At 47.9% G+C, this 18,617-nt stretch overlaps 1 protein-coding gene across 1 annotated transcript in view; it reads right to left on the bottom strand.

Moving 5' to 3' along the window:
• Positions 1-18,617, bottom strand: part of MEN1 (menin 1) — a 145,884-nt gene that overhangs the window by 91,923 nt on the left and 35,344 nt on the right. Inside the window, exon 2 of the mRNA XM_086938084.1 lies at positions 2,674-2,752. Coding sequence (XP_086794210.1) covers positions 2,674-2,681 — 8 coding nt within the window. The 5' untranslated portion in view covers positions 2,682-2,752. The remainder of the gene's footprint in view (positions 1-2,673; positions 2,753-18,617) is intronic.

Raw genomic sequence — 18,617 nt, 5'->3', positions numbered from 1 at the left:
TGGTATTTTTACGCTGCGTCACAACTGTTTATTCACCTATTATATGCGTTCATCTAAATCTATTTTAAAGAATGCATGCAACATACAGACCATACTACTCGGACTCTCTCTGGTATGGCCATTGATGGCTTAATTAGTATTAACGATTTAGAAAAGGGGGTGGTGATGAACAGAGTGTCTGAGTTAAACAGACCACTCTTACCCAGTCCAAAGATCAGGGCTTGATCCATCACCGTTATTTATCTCACTGCCCCATCCCAGCTCAGAACCTGGCTATATGCAAATCAGTCTGTCCCTGGCCCAGTGCATCATGGGAACAGGGCAGACTAAACTACCAAGCCAATTCTTCACCAGAAAGGAGACAAGCTACCGGGGACCGGTTTCTGGCATTTCAGCCTTCTTCGGCCCGGCTTGCTTGAATCCTGATGGAGCAGTGAGAAAGGGACTCATGTCGGAGTATACCCTGCCACACCTATAGTGGCTAAAAACGATTTAGAAAAGGGGGTGGTGATGAACAGAGTGTCTGAGTTAAACAGACCACTCTTACCCAGTCCAAAGATCAGGGCTTGATCCATCACCGTTATTTATCTCACTGCCCCATCCCAGCTCAGAACCTGGCTATATGCAAATCAGTCTGTCCCTGGCCCAGTGCATCATGGGAACAGGGCAGACTAAACTACCAAGCCAATTCTTCACCAGAAAGGAGACAAGCTACCGGGGACCGGTTTCTGGCATTTCAGCCTTCTTCGGCCCGGCTTGCTTGAATCCTGATGGAGCAGTGAGAAAGGGACTCATGTCTGAGTATACCCTGCCACACCTATAGTGGCCAAAAACGATTTAGAAAAGGGGGTGGTGATGAACAGAGTGTCTGAGTTAAACAGACCACTCTTACCCAGTCCAAAGATCAGGGCTTGATCCATCACCGTTATTTATCTCACTGCCCCATCCCAGTTCAGAACCTGGCTATATGCAAATCAGTCTGTCCCTGGCCCAGTGCATCATGGGAACAGGGCAGACTAAACTACCAAGCCAATTCTTCACCAGAAAGGAGACAAGCTACCGGGGACCGGTTTCTGGCATTTCAGCCTTCTTCGGCCCGGCTTGCTTGAATCCTGATGGAGCAGTGAGAAAGGGACTCATGTCTGAGTATACCCTGCCACACCTATAGTGGCCAAAAACGATTTAGAAAAGGGGGTGGTGATGAACAGAGTGTCTGAGTTAAACAGACCACTCTTACCCAGTCCAAAGATCAGGGCTTGATCCATCACCGTTATTTATCTCACTGCACCATCCCAGCTCAGAACCTGGCTATATGCAAATCAGTCTGTCGGGAGCTTGTTTCCTTCCCAGTGTAAGAATTGGCTTTTGTAGTTTGGTTTGCCCTGTTCCCATCATGCACTGGGACAGGAACAGACTAATTTGCATAGAGCCAGGTTCTGAAACTGGGATGGTGCAGTGAGCTAAAAAACGGTGTTGGATCTAGCCCTGATCTCTTGACTGGGTGAGAGCTTTCTGCTTAATTCAGAGACTCTGTCCCTCACCACCCCTTGTTGTAAATATTTTTGTCCACCCTTAGCGTGGAAGGGTTTTCTCAGATGTGAGACCCTTGCTCATTGCACCATCAGGATTCAAGCAAACCGGGCCGAAGACGGCTGTAATGCCAGAAACCGGTCCCCGGGAGCTTGTTTCCTTCCCAGTGTAAGAATTGGCTTTTGTAGTTTGGTTTGCCCTGTTCCCATCATGCACTGGGACAGGAACAGACTAATTTGCATACAGCCAGGTTCTGAAACTGGGATGGTGCAGTGAGCTAAAAAACGGTGTTGGATCTAGCCCTGATCTCTTGACTGGGTGAGAGCTTTCTGCTTAATTCAGAGACTCTGTCCCTCACCACCCCTTGTTGTAAATATTTTTGTCCACCCTTAGCGTGGAAGGGTATTCTCAGATGTGAGACCCTTGCTCATTGCACCATCAGGATTCAAGCAAACCGGGCCGAAGACGGCTGTAATGCCAGAAACCGGTCCCCGGGAGCTTGTTTCCTTCCCAGTGTAAGAATTGGCTTTTGTAGTTTGGTTTGCCCTGTTCCCATCATGCACTGGGACAGGAACAGACTAATTTGCATAGAGCCAGGTTCTGAAACTGGGATGGTGCAGTGAGCTAAAAAACGGTGTTGGATCTAGCCCTGATCTCTTGACTGGGTGAGAGCTTTCTGCTTAATTCAGAGACTCTGTCCCTCACCACCCCTTGTTGTAAATTAATTAGTATTAAGGCATCATGGGGTTTACAAGGGAGGACGGTCCCTATAGTCACACTTTCTTCAAGGGAGTATGTCCGAGTATTGACCTGTGTATCTTAAGGAGACCCTCCCTTTGACGTTTAAACTCAGTCAGATGTAAGGTTTGGTTTATCCATTTACAATGAAAAGTGCAGTCACAAAAGAGATATTAGGGAGCAACTAGCATAAGCAACAGCTGCTATAACAAATTCAAAAGGAAATACCTTTAGAAAGAATTATAGTAAGCAGCTGTAGTTGTAGTACAAGTACCCGTAACCAGGAATACTATGCTTGAAGAAAATCAGCAAGAGTCCACTCTGTGAAATACCTGGTCTGAGATTAGTAAAGGACGTAGCAAGTGTAATAAAGAAATAGACAATAACAAACAGCAATGTACTTACGGTTGCATGGGATGGGCAAAACTGCAGTCAACTCAAAGCAAAAGAAAGGCAATTAAGCCAAACTCTTGAAAGTTGAAAACTGTAACAGATAAAGAAACATGAATGAATACAAGGTACATTAGACTCAGATCATAACTCTGAGACAAGAAAAGTATTCGAGCCATAAGTGGAAGACAGTTGTAGAAGTACACACAACACCAGGAAACAATTCAAATTTAGTTACAAAACCATAATCAAACACTTATGAAGCACTAAACCCAAAAGGTAACCAAGTGACTGCAATCACATCAATTTCAAACTACACATAGGTAAAACACACTCATTAAACATTTTGATAAAGTGCTTGAGGTTGTGGATTGCTTCAATCTTGCGATGCTCATTAGATAGATTATGCCCCAGTGATATTAGTGCCTTATCTCCCTGAAGCTGAAAATGGAACAGTATGTATTTTGTTAATTCATTTTTATATTGTGCATCAATACCAGACATTTAGGTTTCAAGGCGACATAATAGCAAACATAAAATGCAAGGCGATCTTAATATATGTCTCATAATAACTATAAATACCTTAAAGCAGTGTAAACAGGGGAACAAAAAAAATCCTATAAAAAAATAATGTTAAACGCTAATCAGGGTAGCATATTAAGCTCCACGGACGCTTTTTAAATGTAATATCCTAGAGCCCAGTTAGAAGGCACAGATGTATGGAGGGCGCTGGATCCATAGTTTCACATTACGTAGAGCCAGAAGCTTGCCTCTAGATTTCTGATGCAGTCATCTGGGCAGCATCAGCTAGGCTCATGTGAGGAATTTATGTCCGTGTAGTAGGTTGAATATGAATTGAATTTTCCAAGTAAGGGAAAGTATCAGGAGGGCGGTAAAGACTCTGAAGCCCATACTGCACTTCGGTACTTTGGTAGACCTACTCATTGTAGTTTGAAATGGTGAGCTCTATTCTCCACAGCACAGGACGTGCAAGCCGGACTAAAACCAGGCCAAGAACAAGCCGTCTGCGCCTGAACAAGACCAGACGACCACCCTTCTTTTGAATGGCTCCCCACTGTATCTTACTCTAGGGCAAGTGGAAATTAACAGCCCTGAGTACAACCGCTGCCCCTAAGGTAACTTGTTGGAAGGCACCTCAGCACGGAAGCATGAGTAAACAAATTACCTCTCAAATCCTCTGCCCAAGGAGACTGGTACACCTTTATCAGAGGAGTTAAGTCAATGACTGTTACAGTTATTTTAATGCCCCCAAAAATCCCTTGATTCTGAGCCGCCACCCGGAAAAAAATAATAATAATAAGAGGACATCCCAATAAAACTTTTTTTTTAGCACAACCACCAGTAGGGGCTCATATGGGAGTTCAACGAAGACAGCTTACTCCGTAGAACTTAGGTAACGCATCAATTTTATTACAAACTGCAACTTCTAGTTAAAACAAACTTAGATGGGGGAGGAGCCAAGATGGCGGACGGGACGGACGTGTGAGCTCCCGGCTCCGCAAGCCGTCTGCTTCTACATGAATATCCTGACACTTATCCGCGCCTACACCGTGCTGAAACGGAGACGCTAACGCGCTGCTGCCGATTGCGTTCTTTTGAGGTCTCCGCCGGCTGTTTTGGTGCAGAACCCGCGGCGTTTGCCGACCTCCGACGCGGCCCCTGACACCCACGCCGACCACTGCCGCTGAACACTGCTTGACGCTACCGGTGAGGCGAGCTGGGGAGGTGTCGCTGACTGCGGGAGCGCGATCGATCACGGAGGTTGACGGGGCTGACCCTTTCCTTCATACTGGTCCCCCCTTTGGCGAAGGAGTGTGTATTTGTGTGGTCAGTACTCCGTGCGGCGCTTTCCTCTGCTACGCTGATTGCGAGCTGAGCGGACTCCATCTTGTGGCGCCTTCCTAGCTGTTTACTACCCGCATCAATAGGGGGTGAGGGGGCTTTCATCCTGCGCGGCCCCCTGACTGCGGGCCGCGTTTCCTTCGCTGATTCGAACGCCCAAGCTTCCTTGTAACGAGGTCGCCCCCCTCCCTCCCTTGTGGGCTCACTGAAGAGGTGGTGAAGGCGCTGCTTTCCCGGGCGGAGTGAGGGCTGTTCCGCGATCCCTCTTATGTGCTGCTCTGCCTGTCCTCGAGCTGGGGAATACACCGAGGGTATCGCTGCGCAGTACGGACCGGCTGAGAATGCAGGGGGGCCCGACTTATGGGGATGTCCTGGTTGCCCTTAAAGATCTACGGGCAACATGGCGGAGAAACGTCCGAGAGCTGACATGGAAGATTGAGGGAGCTGTGCCTGAAATAAAGCGACCGAGACTTGCTGGCCCCCTGGTGCTTCTAACCACTCCTGCATTGGATACAATGTTACCGAATGAGACTGCGGAGGAGCTATGTGTCCCTGGCAACACTGTTGAGAGTTTCTTTGTCGAAGAGACTACGGATACAAAGTCTCCCTCCACCCCAGCCACTGTGACTCTGCCTGCGCACTTGATATCAGGGGCTCGCTTCTCTATCCTTCAGCTGCTGACCCCCTCAGATACTTTTGCCCCCAGAGCCTCTTTTCTGTATGGGGGGGGAGGGGGGGGGAGGGGGAGTGTGTATCATCCTGCTATGAAGGGGGAGTTCGTCACTTTGGACACCGTACTTGTTGATGACTTGACTCTTATCTCCTCCTCCTCTGCTTCTTCTTCGTCGAGAGCGGCCATCTTGCTCCTTTGTCCTGCCTGAGGGAGGCTCGCAGTGGTGGACATGCTTGGAGGGTTTTTAGCGTTCGGGACAGGGATGAAGGTGTCCTCCTCGTTGGTATTGATTGATTGGCTGGCGGAGATCCAGACTGAACTTCATTTTTGCTATGTTTATTGCGTTGTATATCCTGCTTTTTCCCACTTCATATTGCAGTCGATATGTCCTGCTGTCTACTCTTGCTGATGGGGGGGCGGTTTTGTGTTGGCCCGGGGTTCTGGGTGTTATTGATTCTGGCCCTTTGGGTCCAATGTCTTCCGAATTTATTGCTGTACACGGCGTAGGAGCTATTCACGGCTGGGGAGTCCGGGAGTTCTGATGTTGGGTGGGCTCCTCCCCACCTTCCTTTTCCTGGGAGTCGTAGATTAGTTTATTCTTTTCATACTACCTATATTTTAAGTGTTATAAGCTTTCTTTTTCTCTCGTTACATTTCCTTTTTCTTTTCTTCCTTTATTTGGTCTATATTTCGGGTTCTTTAGTGGGCGACAGACACACTGCCGGGGGGGGGGGGGGGGGGGGGGGGGGGGGGGGTAGGCCGTAGCCTCCGCATTAGTGTAGGGTGGGGGGGGGGGATTTCATTTTCCACATTTCGTTTCTATGGGCCTTATTTTTATATTTCTCTGCGCTTTTCTTAACTTGCTTCTATTCTGGGTCCGCGTGAGGGGTTAGTAGGGAGTGGGTGGCGCTGTTAGTGGTGCGCAAACGCTGACTGATAATCTTGTGGTTTTACCTTGCACCGCTATGCTATCTGGGATGTTCGCTTACATTGTTGGTTCCAGGTGTTGTTGCTGCCTGTTCATGTTGCGAAGCTACTGTACGGACTCAGTTCTCCTTATTTCCTATTCTTCACCGATTTACATTTAGGGGGCGGTAAAATTTTAAAAATTAACCTTAAATGCTCCTTCTCCTCGGCGACACGATTTACCCAGTGTAACGTCAATTGATTGTTGATATGTCGCCTGCTGCCGCTGGGGAACTGTATTGCTCGCACTTGTGCTTCAAAGTATCGTGGCCGGCCTGACGGTTGTGGGCCCGTATTTGTTCGCTTCTTTATGCACAATAAAGGTTTATAAAAATTAAAAAAAAAAAAAAAAACATACTTAGATGCTTGTAATAAGAGGTTATGCGCAATAGAATCCGCAATTTCAGGTTGGACTAATCCCCTCCAGGGTTTCATTCAGAGGGGGCTATGTGTAAATCATTTGGTTCACTCTAATGACTAGGCCCTTGTACCATGAAAGACCTGCACATTGAGGTTCTGTAACAACTTCTTTGAGAAATGAGATTAGCAGGGAATGGGGGCGGACACAGATATCTAGTAACACTTATAGCACTGACATAAGGACAGTCTCTGAGTCCCAACATTCTATCCAGCTGACAGTCGCCCCCTCTGAAGTAATTTATTTTGCCAGGGTAATTATAAAGAAAGGGTTTGCCCAGCAGGAGATTTAACTTCCATCAGTTCCCCCAACATCTTAAACATACCACCAGTATCTACACCTTGTATTGTGATCTTGGGGAATGTGGCAAACTTCAAAAGACAGCTGGGGGAAACGTTTTTCAGTTATAAAATAAAGTAACCCATTGGTTTGATACTTGCACAGGGAAAGGTCAGTTTTTATTTCAACATATAAACATAGTTAGAATAGACGTATTAGCGGACTTGGAATGGAGTCAAAAATTTAGAGCGTAACTGCATAATTGTTTATTTTGATCAATCAGGTATAGCTGGCAGATTACTGTTCTTGCATTTTTTACCTCTAGGGTGCCCACTCTGGGATTCAAGCCCTTCTCCTGCGTTTCTTTTATAAATCTCGAATGTCAGCTAAATTATCCCTGCTCAAAATAGCATAAGAAGTTTATCTTCATCTGAAAACTGGAACACAGGTTCGACCCCTTGAACCTTTAAAACGATAAATGATTGACTTGTGACACCGATTTAAAAAAAATCTACTGTTCCCCTTAGGGGCACTGATCCAAAAAGTGCCCCACATAAGTGAGCGTGTAGTTTTCTAGAAGACGTGAGCTAGAATATAGTGTTTCTGGCCAGCAAGATACAAGGATGATTGGATTTATTGGAAAATATGATCTTATTCGTTTTTCTTAAATAGACTTTATTCAACAGTTTAATCATAAAAACACAAAATAATAATGCAACAAATAAATGGTCTACACATCAGTTTTAAAAATTCAAAACAGCAATCTGTTATGAGAGCCGAAGCATCGCAGCCTCAAGCGTGCAAGTAATTAATACAGTCAAAATCATAGTCCCCATGTGAATACGAAACAAATTGGATAAATATTAAAGGATGAAACCCAACTAAGGGCAAGGGAAAAACTCTAGAACATGGTACATTGCTTTGGAGACGAACCACACTAGATTAAAACATTAATTTAAAATACAGTTTGTCAATGTGCAAAATTTTAGAAAATCAATACTGTTTAGTTATAACATGTTTGAGTAGACTCATTCATGCAGACCTGGATCGAATAACCTCTATCCACCCTAAAAACCTCGCAATGGAACATGCATAATTAGGGGTTGGCTCAGATCTAGGGATCCTCAATGCACTGCAGCTACTGCGGGTTCCCAGTAGCCTACAGACGAGGTGCAGTTTATCCTTGATAATCACAGATCATGTGGCCAGTCAATCAATTAATCTTTATTTCGCACTGTTTTCAGTGCATATAAAGTACATAAATATAAAAATACATATATGATCAAACTATATGTGCTTAACATAAAAATGCCACATACGGCCACATTACAAAATAAATCCACAGGTAAAAAGCAAAGCAATCACCACAAGAGTATAAATGCATAGTACAAGGTCAGATACAAAAGATCACCAATTGGGACCCATTTGCTGGTGAATGTTTTTAGAGGAAAGGTGCCAACGCGGAGTTGAAAATATAGTTTTCTGACCAGGGGAACAGTAATGACGTCCCAGTATGGCTACAAGAAACAACTAAATCTGAAACCTAAACATGTTTCAGTTAGAGATTAATTGACAACGGAAAGAGCCTTTGATTGTCTAACCAGTGGTTTCCAAACTTTTGACTCCTGAGGACCCCCATTGAGTCACCACTGGAAGCCGGGGACCCCTAAGCAATTTGTAGGAGTTAAATTTCAAACATTAAAACAGTAATTCGAAAACAATACACACGTGTGCACACAAAACAAATACTCAAAGTACATAGGGGCAGATTTACAAGCCCCTTGCGCCTCTTTTACGCTGCCGTTGCGTCACTTTTGTGAAGCAGCGGCAGCGCAATAGATGCGCCATGGTGCGGGGTATTTAAAAAGTGACGCATCTGGGAGATGCGTCACGTTGTAAAGCCCTGCACCATAAGGAGGCATTCCGAAACTGTCGGGCGTTCCTGCGCAGGAACGCCTCCTAAAAGTGGCTGAGTGAAATCTACAAGATTTCACTCAGTCACTTTTCGGCCAATGCTGCGTCAAAACCCTGCGCCTGCTTGAAGCAGGCGTAAGGCTTTACGCAGCATTGGACAGAGAGGGCCCCCCCAGAGCATTGCTGGAGCTGCGTCGCGCTTGCTACGCAACTCTAGCAATGCGCCGCTTTTACGGCACAGATGCGTCACGCATCTGTGCCGTTTTTGCCCCATGGTGCGCCGCATTGTAAATGCGGTGCACCATGGGTGACGGAGCTGCTGCGCACAATAACTGGCGCATCCCTGGGAATGCCAGTTATTGTAAATCTGCCCCTAAGTTTTTTGGAACAGAACAGGTGAATGAGAGTTAGTTGCGCTGGGAAGAAATATTGGTGGTGTAACACAAAATCTGGTTAGCTCTAAGGATAAGGTCCTGGTCACCCACCCAGAACCAAACAATGTGACAAGGAGACAGGTCACAAATGTAAACTTGAAAGAATGAACATATATCCTGAGCTAAAAATTCCTCAGTATCAGAGTCCAAGTATTAAATCCAAAAATTCACAATATCTTCGTTTTATCTTCATTTATTATCCATTCTTAGGTAAATCTAATCTTCACCAAGAAAGCATACAATAGCCGCTGCCAACACGCGTTTCGTCTTGGTCTGGTGACCAAATGACTTCGTCAGGGCTGTAAATATTATAATAAATGTAGTCACTATTCCATTAAACTTCAAACCTAACATTTCATAACATATACAAAAAAGTCCATGTCAAAACAAAGTGGTCTTAAAACAATTTTCAACACTATTAGACTATTAGGATCTCCTCTTAATTTGGGAAAAGGAGCTTACTGGAAACTCTACGAGATTGATGAATTTACTCAGAGAATTCTGAGAGGAAAGCAGCGAAAATTACTCAGGAGGTTGATATCTTGGAAAAAGATAGTGGATTTACAGAAGGCCGAGGGGACCAAAAAGAATTATGACATCTTGAATGAGATCTTAAATAAATATGAAGAGGATATCAAACAGAGGAAGGCACGTAAACTAAAACGTGACGAACATGACTATGTCACGGGCAGGGTTTTCACCTTTGCTAAAAGGTTTGATACATTGGTCACAAGTGATACACTTAATAAAGATAATAAAATCGCATCGACCAGTAGCCTTAATACTTTATCCTCCAGCAGTCTATCAGCTAGTGGGGATGAAGGTACTACCAATACTAATCAAGATCAGACAAGTGGGGGACCTCCCTCCTCCTCTTCTTTTTTAAAGGAGGTCCAACGCATACGAATTGGCAACTCGAGACAACGGTACCAAAGAGGGGAGGGCACTGTAGGTCCAAGAGAGGTAAAAGGGGCGGCCGCAAACTCAGGGGTAAGAACCCAGTACCAGACCAGGTCTTGGAAGGCAAATCAGGGGAGATGAATTGTACTAATGATATCCAAATAATGAATCTGACGGATAGGGACTTCTCTCTGGAAACTCTCACAGTATTGAAACAAGCATTTAAAATGCAATGGTCTCGGCATCATTAAAGGTAGAGATATTGGCATTGCTCATGACATTTTTTTTTTAAAATCATAAATAAATGGCATTGTCATTTACATTGCCAATAGCTTAATCGCTCGCAAATGCATGACCTATTGCATTTACACCCACACAGAGCCACACACACAAAGCCACCCACACACACACAGCCACCCACACAGAGCCACTCACACAGAGTCATTCACATAGAGCCCCCTACACAGAGCTACCCTCACACAGACAGAGCCACCCACACATAGAGCCACCTACAAAAAAAGCTATCCACACAGAGCCACAGACACATACAGCCACACACACACACACACACACAGCCACACACACCCAGAGCCCCACACACACACACCCAGAGCCCCACACACACACACACACACCCAGAGCCCCACACACACACCCAGAGCCCCCCCACACACACACACACACCCAGAGCCCCCCCCCCACACACACACACACCCAGAGCCCCCCCCCCCACACACACACACACCCAGAGCCCCCCCCCCACACACACACACACACCCAGAGCCCCCCACACACACAGCCCCACACACACAGAGCCCCACACACACACACACCCAGAGCCCCACACACACACACACACAGCCCCACACACACACCCAGAGCCCCCCACACACACACACCCAGAGCCCCCCACACACACACACACCCAGAGCCCCACACACACACACACGCAGAGCCCCACACACCCAGAGCCCCACACACCCAGAGCCCCCACACACACACCCAGAGCCCCCACACACCCAGAGCCCCCACACACACACCCAGAGCCCCCACACACACACCCAGAGCCCCACACACACACACCCAGAGCCCCACACACACACACCCAGAGCCCCACACACACACACACACCCAGAGCCCCACACACACACACACACCCAGAGCCCCACACACACACACACACCCAGAGCCCCACACACACACACACACCCAGAGCCCCACACACACACACCCAGAGCCCCACACACACACCCAGAGCCCCACACACACACCCAGAGCCCCACACACACACCCAGAGCCCCACACATACACCCAGAGCCCCACACACACAGGGGAGCAAGTACAGCCAGGGGGCAGGGGAGCAAGCACAGCCAGGGGCAGGGGAGCAAGCACAGCCAGGGGGCAGGGGAGCAAGCACAGCCAGGGGGCAGGGGAGCAAGCACAGCCAGGGGGCAGGGGAGCAAGCACAGCCAGGGGGCAGGGGAGCAAGCACAGCCAGGGGGCAGGGGAGCAAGCACAGCCAGGGGGCAGGGGAGCAAGCACAGCCAGGGGGCAGGGGAGCAAGCACAGCCAGGGGGCAGGGGAGCAAGCACAGGCAGGGGAGCAAGCACAGCCAGGGGGCAGGGGAGCAAGCACAGCCAGGGGGCAGGGGAGCAAGCACAGCCAGGGGGCAGGGGAGCAAGCACAGCCAGGGGGCAGGGGAGCAAGCACAGCCAGGGGTCGTAACGCAGCATAAGCACTAACTATCATTACACCACCTTATCAAAAGGAAAAGGCAACGAGGGGGGGGGGGGTGAGGAGCTCACGCACACACAAGCAACGAGGGGGAGGGGGGAGGAGCTCACGCATGCAGAAGCCACGAGGGGGGGTGAGGAGCTCACGCACGCAAAAGCCACGTGGGGGGAGGGCGGTGAGGAGCTTACGCACACAAGCAACGAGGGGGGAGGGCGGTGAGGAGCTTACGCACACAAGCAACGAGGGGGGAGGGGGTGAGGAGCTCACGCACACAAGCAACAAGGGGGGAGAGGGGGTTGAGGAGCTCACGCACGCAGAAGCCACGAGGGGGGTGAGGAGCTCACGCACACAAGCAACGAGGGGGGGAGGAGCTCACGCACACAAGCAACGAGGGGGGGGAGGGGGTGAGGAGCTCACGCACACAAGCAACGAGGAGGGGAGGGGGGTGAGGAGCTCATGCACTAAAGCAACGAGGGGGAGGAGCTCACGCACACACAAGCAACGAGGGGGGAGGGGTTGAGGAGCTCACACACACAAGCAACGAGGGGGGGGAGTGGGGTGAGGAGCTCACGCACGCAGAAGCCACTTAAATGCAGCACTTTTAGTTTCTTATTCATCCAGAAGATGATTTTCATGTAAATGCTTAATATATGCCTGTCACTCTGAAGCTATGATAAAGGCCCAAATGATGTTATGACAATACCAGCCCAGTGTGCTGAGCAATAATTTTCACTGCATGTCCCTGTATGCCTCCCGAGAGGTGCACCTCAATGGCACAAAACATGTAATCGTTTAGCAACAGCCCCTACTAAGAGGCCTATAATTGTAGGAGCATGACCCTGCTCACTTTTGTGTGCCGATTTGAAGTGCGCAGTCAGAGAGCTTATGTTGCTGCACAAGACTTCAGATTCCAGTGTTCCCAATCTGTCACCTTTCAGGCACACCAAGAGTAAATACAGCATATGAGCCTTGAGGGGAATCGTTAAACCTGCGCACTAAACAATCCCCCACATCCCCACCCACAAAGGCACCTGGGAGAGTGTGCAGTCAAACGCCTGCCTGTCTGGGCAATCAATGTAATAGCCTCTTATAGTTGGCTAACAATAAACATCTGTTATTCAGCATCAAGATGCCCCTTTGGTGCTGAACGTGTAATTTACAAATGCACATGTTATGTTATGATCAGGTAAGTCGCTTAAATCATGCGCTATTTGCCCTTGCCTAACCTGCAGTAATTACCACTGCCCATAACTCATAATCAATGGCTCAGATGACTGAAAGCTAGAGGTAGTTTTCTAGGGTGTCAAGCTTATGCCACCAGCTTTACATTCAGCTCTTGGAAACATCTGCACACTTAACTCAGCAAACTTCCCAGCATTCAAATTTGTGACTTGTAGGTTACACCCGTATCTCTGTAACAACCCACTGAGCAACCTTCAAGGATTCAAACCTGTACCCAGCAGATTGAACAGAGCACACTGCAGCAGAGCTATTTTACTATGATTGAAAGCTATCACCTGCTGAATAAATAACTCTACTGCAAGTGTCCTAACCCTCTCAGCTATATTACCACCTGATTTATTGGGCCTTCAGATATAACCATTAAGACACCTCTGGGGATTAGCGTTCCTACTGTCGATATATCTAGGCGATGCGAAGGTCACTGCTTTCAACTCATGGTGAAGCCAGCACAGAGCTTTTCATCCTTCTCAGGCTCATAAAATTAACGCCACTGAGGGGGGCATGCACACGTATTAATGGATGTTTCTAATTCATATGGGCCGTGCTTAAGCTTCGGTACCAAAAGGTGGGAATCAAACAGTGGAATTCTCACAATTACAATGCATTGTTCTACTTGGATTTTCCATGTGCTATATATTATGCATTGAGGTACGGATGTCAAGAAGAAACGTGCGACAGTAAGTGTGGCATTCCTCACTGGTATGTAGATTGATGATGTATGGGTACCTGGAGAAATTGGACTACTTAACATTATAGCAGTAGCAGGGGTTACACAACCCTGCTGCATATCTGCATGCCTTCCGATTACGTCATTGCAGTCAGTAATGACATTATTATAGAACTGGAGGACCAAGTCCTCCACCCACTATGCAAGAGACAGAGGAGGGCAAATCTCTCGCAGCATAAGAGAGGCTCATTCGCCACTCCTGGATAGACGATTCTTCTGTAAGGAACACTCGCAATTTATAAAATGTAACCCACTGTATACTAAAGCTGACGCTGTCACCAAACGACAACTCGTGGTTGCTAATGGTGATGTGCCTAATAAATACGTAGATCTTCTGATATGCCCCAAATATTGATGGGAGGGTGTCACAAATACGCCCAGTTACTATCCCCTAAAAGTACATCCCTAGAAGTGACAGCTCTCACTATAAACGCGGAATATCAAATCACGAAATATTTTCCAAAACTACGAGAAAGTAAACATGGTGACCAGAATGCCAGCCATTCAGAAGATTATTTCAGGGGGCTGCGTAATTGGATATCGGTGTACGCACGTCCTCTGAGGTAAATGGAACGGCGAAAGTAAGGAGGGGGGCCTCTCACTCGGGTGACGCTCAGCAGATAGTGTTTTGCATGAAGTAGTAGTCGAAGCCCGTTATAACTGCACTCTATGCCTGGGAGAGGGGCTGGTTCAAAGGGGTGACTATGCCCGATAACCCGGGGCAGTTTTCTTTTACGCCCCTCTCTGCTAGGCTTGCAGGACAGGCGTGTGAACCATCCCTCTTGCTGCAATAAATACCTATACGCAGACAAGAGTTCTGCACGGGGGTGGAGGTCAGCGTTGCACCGTGAATAGGGAGGTCACAACATAATTTTAAGGAGGCGGGAGGGAGGGGTGGGGGCCGGGGAGCGGCAGAGCACGACAGAGGAGAGCTGCAGCAGATGGGGGGGGGGGGGGGGGGGGGGAGGAGAGTGCGCGACGGAGGAGGGCTGAGGGAAGGGGGGAGGTGAGCGGAGCCGAGCAGCTCCTAAAAGCAGAAGGGAAGGGAGACGAGCAGCTCCGAAAACACCACCACGTTTCTCCGAGGCAAGGAGAAAATGCCTCGGAGAAACGCACGCCCATTTTCGGATTCGGGGGCGTGTATTTGTTGTTTTGAGTGACGGATGACGTCACTGGCCAAAGAACAGCAAAATGTACGCCCCGAATCCGAAAAAGACGGAGCCTATTCGGAGGGACAGCTCTCTCTTCCAATGGCTGGCCTCCGTTTAGGAAGCCAGCCAATGGGAGAGAGGCAAAAACAGAGGCGGGACAAATAGTGAAATGAAATGAAATGAATGAGACTTATATAGCGCACGACTTACCCTGGGGCATCTCAGCGCTTGCTTAGGGAACCCGTCCTGGTATTCCCCTGTGAGATAACCCTGGCAGGGTATCCACAAGGTGAAAGCCAGGCATCCCACCGCGAGGGGCCGTTGTGGAGATTAAGCAAGCTATTGCCCAGAGTCGCAGAGTGTGAACCCGTGAGTCGAGAAGGCACCGGAGCGAGAATTAACGAGTCCGTGGAATTTTTGAGCCCAAGACCCGCCGAGGCGGGGAATTGAACCCTGGTCCCGGGCCGAACTCAAGCTCCAGGTCTGCCGCCTCTAACCCCTGAGCCACACTTCTCCACTAGTCCCACTAAAACATTAATTCTCAGACTTCCGGTCTGCCTTTGGTAGACCGGTTATTACCGAGACCTAAAAAATGTGTCATTTACAATACCAATAGCTCAAACTTTCCTAATACGAGACCTATTACATTGCAAATGCTTATTTGTTACAGGCCGATATTGCAGCACTGCTGCAAAACCGGCCCACAGTAACAAAACCGACCCCCACAGGCACAAAACTGGCTCCCACCCCTCCCGCCCACCCGGGAAATGCACGGTGCCCTCTACGGCCAGTCTGGCCCAGACCCGAACAAGCATAGTAGCCATGCGTCCAAAAAAAGGTTCTATCTAGCACAACATGGAAGTTATTTACCAACGTTTTGCACTGGCTGTGGTTAATGCAAAGTGATTGAAAGATGCACATTTATTTGGTTGCCACTTAACAAGCCAGTTAATGCAGCGCATATTTGTGCCCCGCTGCATGACCCATGGCACAAACCTTAGTGAACATAAGCCAATATTATTTCCAAGCAAGAAGCACCCCTCAACCCCCTGTTCTCCTTTGGGCATTCTTTGTCTTCTCTTCTCGTGCCCGCAGCAACCCCGCTGTTCACTCCCTCTAACCATTTGGGGGTTTCTGCCTTTCTCCAGCTCTCAGGCCTTCGTCGCCATCTTAAGACCAAAGGAGAAACCCTAACTCCTGTCTCCCTAGCGGCTGGAGCCACCCAGCTAACTTGGCATATGTCATATTATAATTCCTTCAATTTGAGATCAGAGAACTGCAACCTTACTGCTGTCTGTGCTACGGGGGTGTGCACTGAACGGCGCAGCGATAAGAACATGCGAACGTCTCATGAATACTAAACAATGGAGAAGCAGATGCGGGTAGTCGGGGTTCACTGACATTAACATTTCTTCACCCACCTAGGCTGCCGTGCGCCAAGTACTTCATGTATATTTCTCATCAGTCACAGCTGTTCCATCGAAGCAGTCTGACTGCGGCGCCCTCGCGCTTTACCATTTCCACACTCTGCCTAAGTGAGCCCCAGAGAGCCCGGCGCAAGCACAGGGCGCCTTGGTAACAGCGGAGCCGGTGTCATGGCTGACTCGCTAGGCCTGTGGGTGCACAAGAGAGGGTGGGCAGGGGCCGTCTCCACCTGTTAGCCCTCTGGATGCAGGACCTCTTGTTCCGCACAAGAGAAATTCTGTGTCACTTAAACTAAAGAACGATAACTGGAAGTAAGATGGGGCAGCAAAAATGCTGGTAACTTGTGTCCTCGTTTCATATAGAAGCAGAATGACAGTGACTGAGTGCAGTGACGTACACTCTCCTAAGCAACAATGGTGTGAATGAATAGCGGTGGAAAAGCAAGTTTCTAGGCACTACCAAATACAGAAATTCACATCAAGCCAAAAAGGGAAATAAATAAATCTCTTGCAAAATAAAGATAAACGCAATTCGTATGCTTTAAAGTATACACATACTGCAAATAAATCGAAGTTGGTCTCAAAACGCGGGGAATCGGGCAGGCACTCAAAAGTGTAAATGCAGGCAGCAAACACCCGAGCTGCAACTAACCTGGGACCGGCTTCTGCTGGCCTACATAACACCTTCCTCACGCCAGGAGGAGGGAGGGGCGGGGGAGCGGGGAATGAGTCGCGTCAGTTTTTAGAAGGTGACCCCTGAGGCAGCTGATGGAGACCCCGCTCTGATTTTAGACCATGAACAATAGTTGGACAGTGTGAAGAGAGAGAGAGTCTCCAGGGCGCCCAACCACTGACCTTATTACCAATGTCAACGAAGACATGCACTGGAGTTTAAGAAGGTTCAGCACCGTGAATAGGGAGGTCACAACATAATTTTAAGGAGGCGGGTGGGAGGGGTGGGGGCCGCGGAGCGGCAGAGCACGACGGAGGAGAGCTGCAGCAGAGGGAGGGGGAGGCGAGAGCGCGACGGAGGAGGGCAGAGGGAAGGGAAGGGGGGAGGTGAGCGGAGCTGAGCAGCTCCTAAAAGCAGAAGGGAAGGGAGGCGAGCAGCTCCAAAAACACCACCACGTTTCTCCGAGGCAAGGAGAAAATGCCTTGGAGAAACGCACGGCCATTTTCGGATTCGGGGCGTGTATTTGTTGTTGGAGCGACGGATGACATCACTGGCTAAAGAACAGCAAAATGTACGCCCCCGAATCCGAAATAGACGGAGCCTATTCGGAGGGACAGCTCTCTCTTCCAATGTCTGGCCTCCGTTTAGGAAGCCAGCCAATGGGAGAGAGGCAAAAACAGAGGCGGGACAAATAGTCCCACTAAGAAACATTAATTCTCGGACTTCTGGTCTGCCGAAGGTTTAAACTTTTGTCCTACTGGCTTTTGTAATGTGACTGATGTACAAATTGATGTATATAAATTCATCAGACAATTGAAAATTAAAAAGTTTTTTGCAGCAAATGGCGTGGAAAGAAATCAATCACCGAAAAAAATATGGGGGGATGTTACCATTCATGATGTGGAAGCAACAAGACTTCTTTCTATCACTGAAAATGAAAATGATCCTGTCACACTTCGTGTGTTGCAAGAACTTGATTACTGTACCAACTATAGTGAAGACAGTGGTTTAAAAACCAAATCAAAATGGACCCCTCAACTATCTAAAAATAACAATATTGACGCCTTTTATAAAATCATTATGCAAGAACTTGACATATTAGAAAAAAAGATTACTAAATCCAAAAAATCTCCCTATACAAACAATTTGACTATACGTGAGAGATCAGCTCTTAAAACTTTAGCGGAGGATCCGTCCCTTATAGTCAAAGAAGCTGACAAGGGAGGAAATGTTGTTTTAATGGACAAATCAAAATATGATCAAGAGATTTTTAATCAACTAAACAATCAAGCTTGGTTTGCTGAATTACCTTCCAATCCCATCTTTTCAATTGTCACAAAAATCAATGACTATTTGAAACACTGTCATCATGAGACTATCTTATCGGATGATGAATACAAATATCTAATGGTTGATCGCCCCCGTTACCCATGTCTAAACACCTTACCTAAGGTGCACAAGGATACTACCTCCCCACCCGGAAGGCCTATAGTATCAGGCATAGGGGGACCCACCGAAAAACTGTCAGAGTTTGTAGATATCTTTTTACGCCCTTATGTCA

The sequence above is a fragment of the Lissotriton vulgaris genome, chromosome 9 (assembly GCF_964263255.1).
Source record: "Lissotriton vulgaris chromosome 9, aLisVul1.2, whole genome shotgun sequence".
Lineage (NCBI taxonomy): Eukaryota > Metazoa > Chordata > Amphibia > Caudata > Salamandridae > Lissotriton > Lissotriton vulgaris.
Note: the sequence above shows the minus strand (reverse complement) of the source record. Positions and strands in the feature narration are given on the sequence as shown.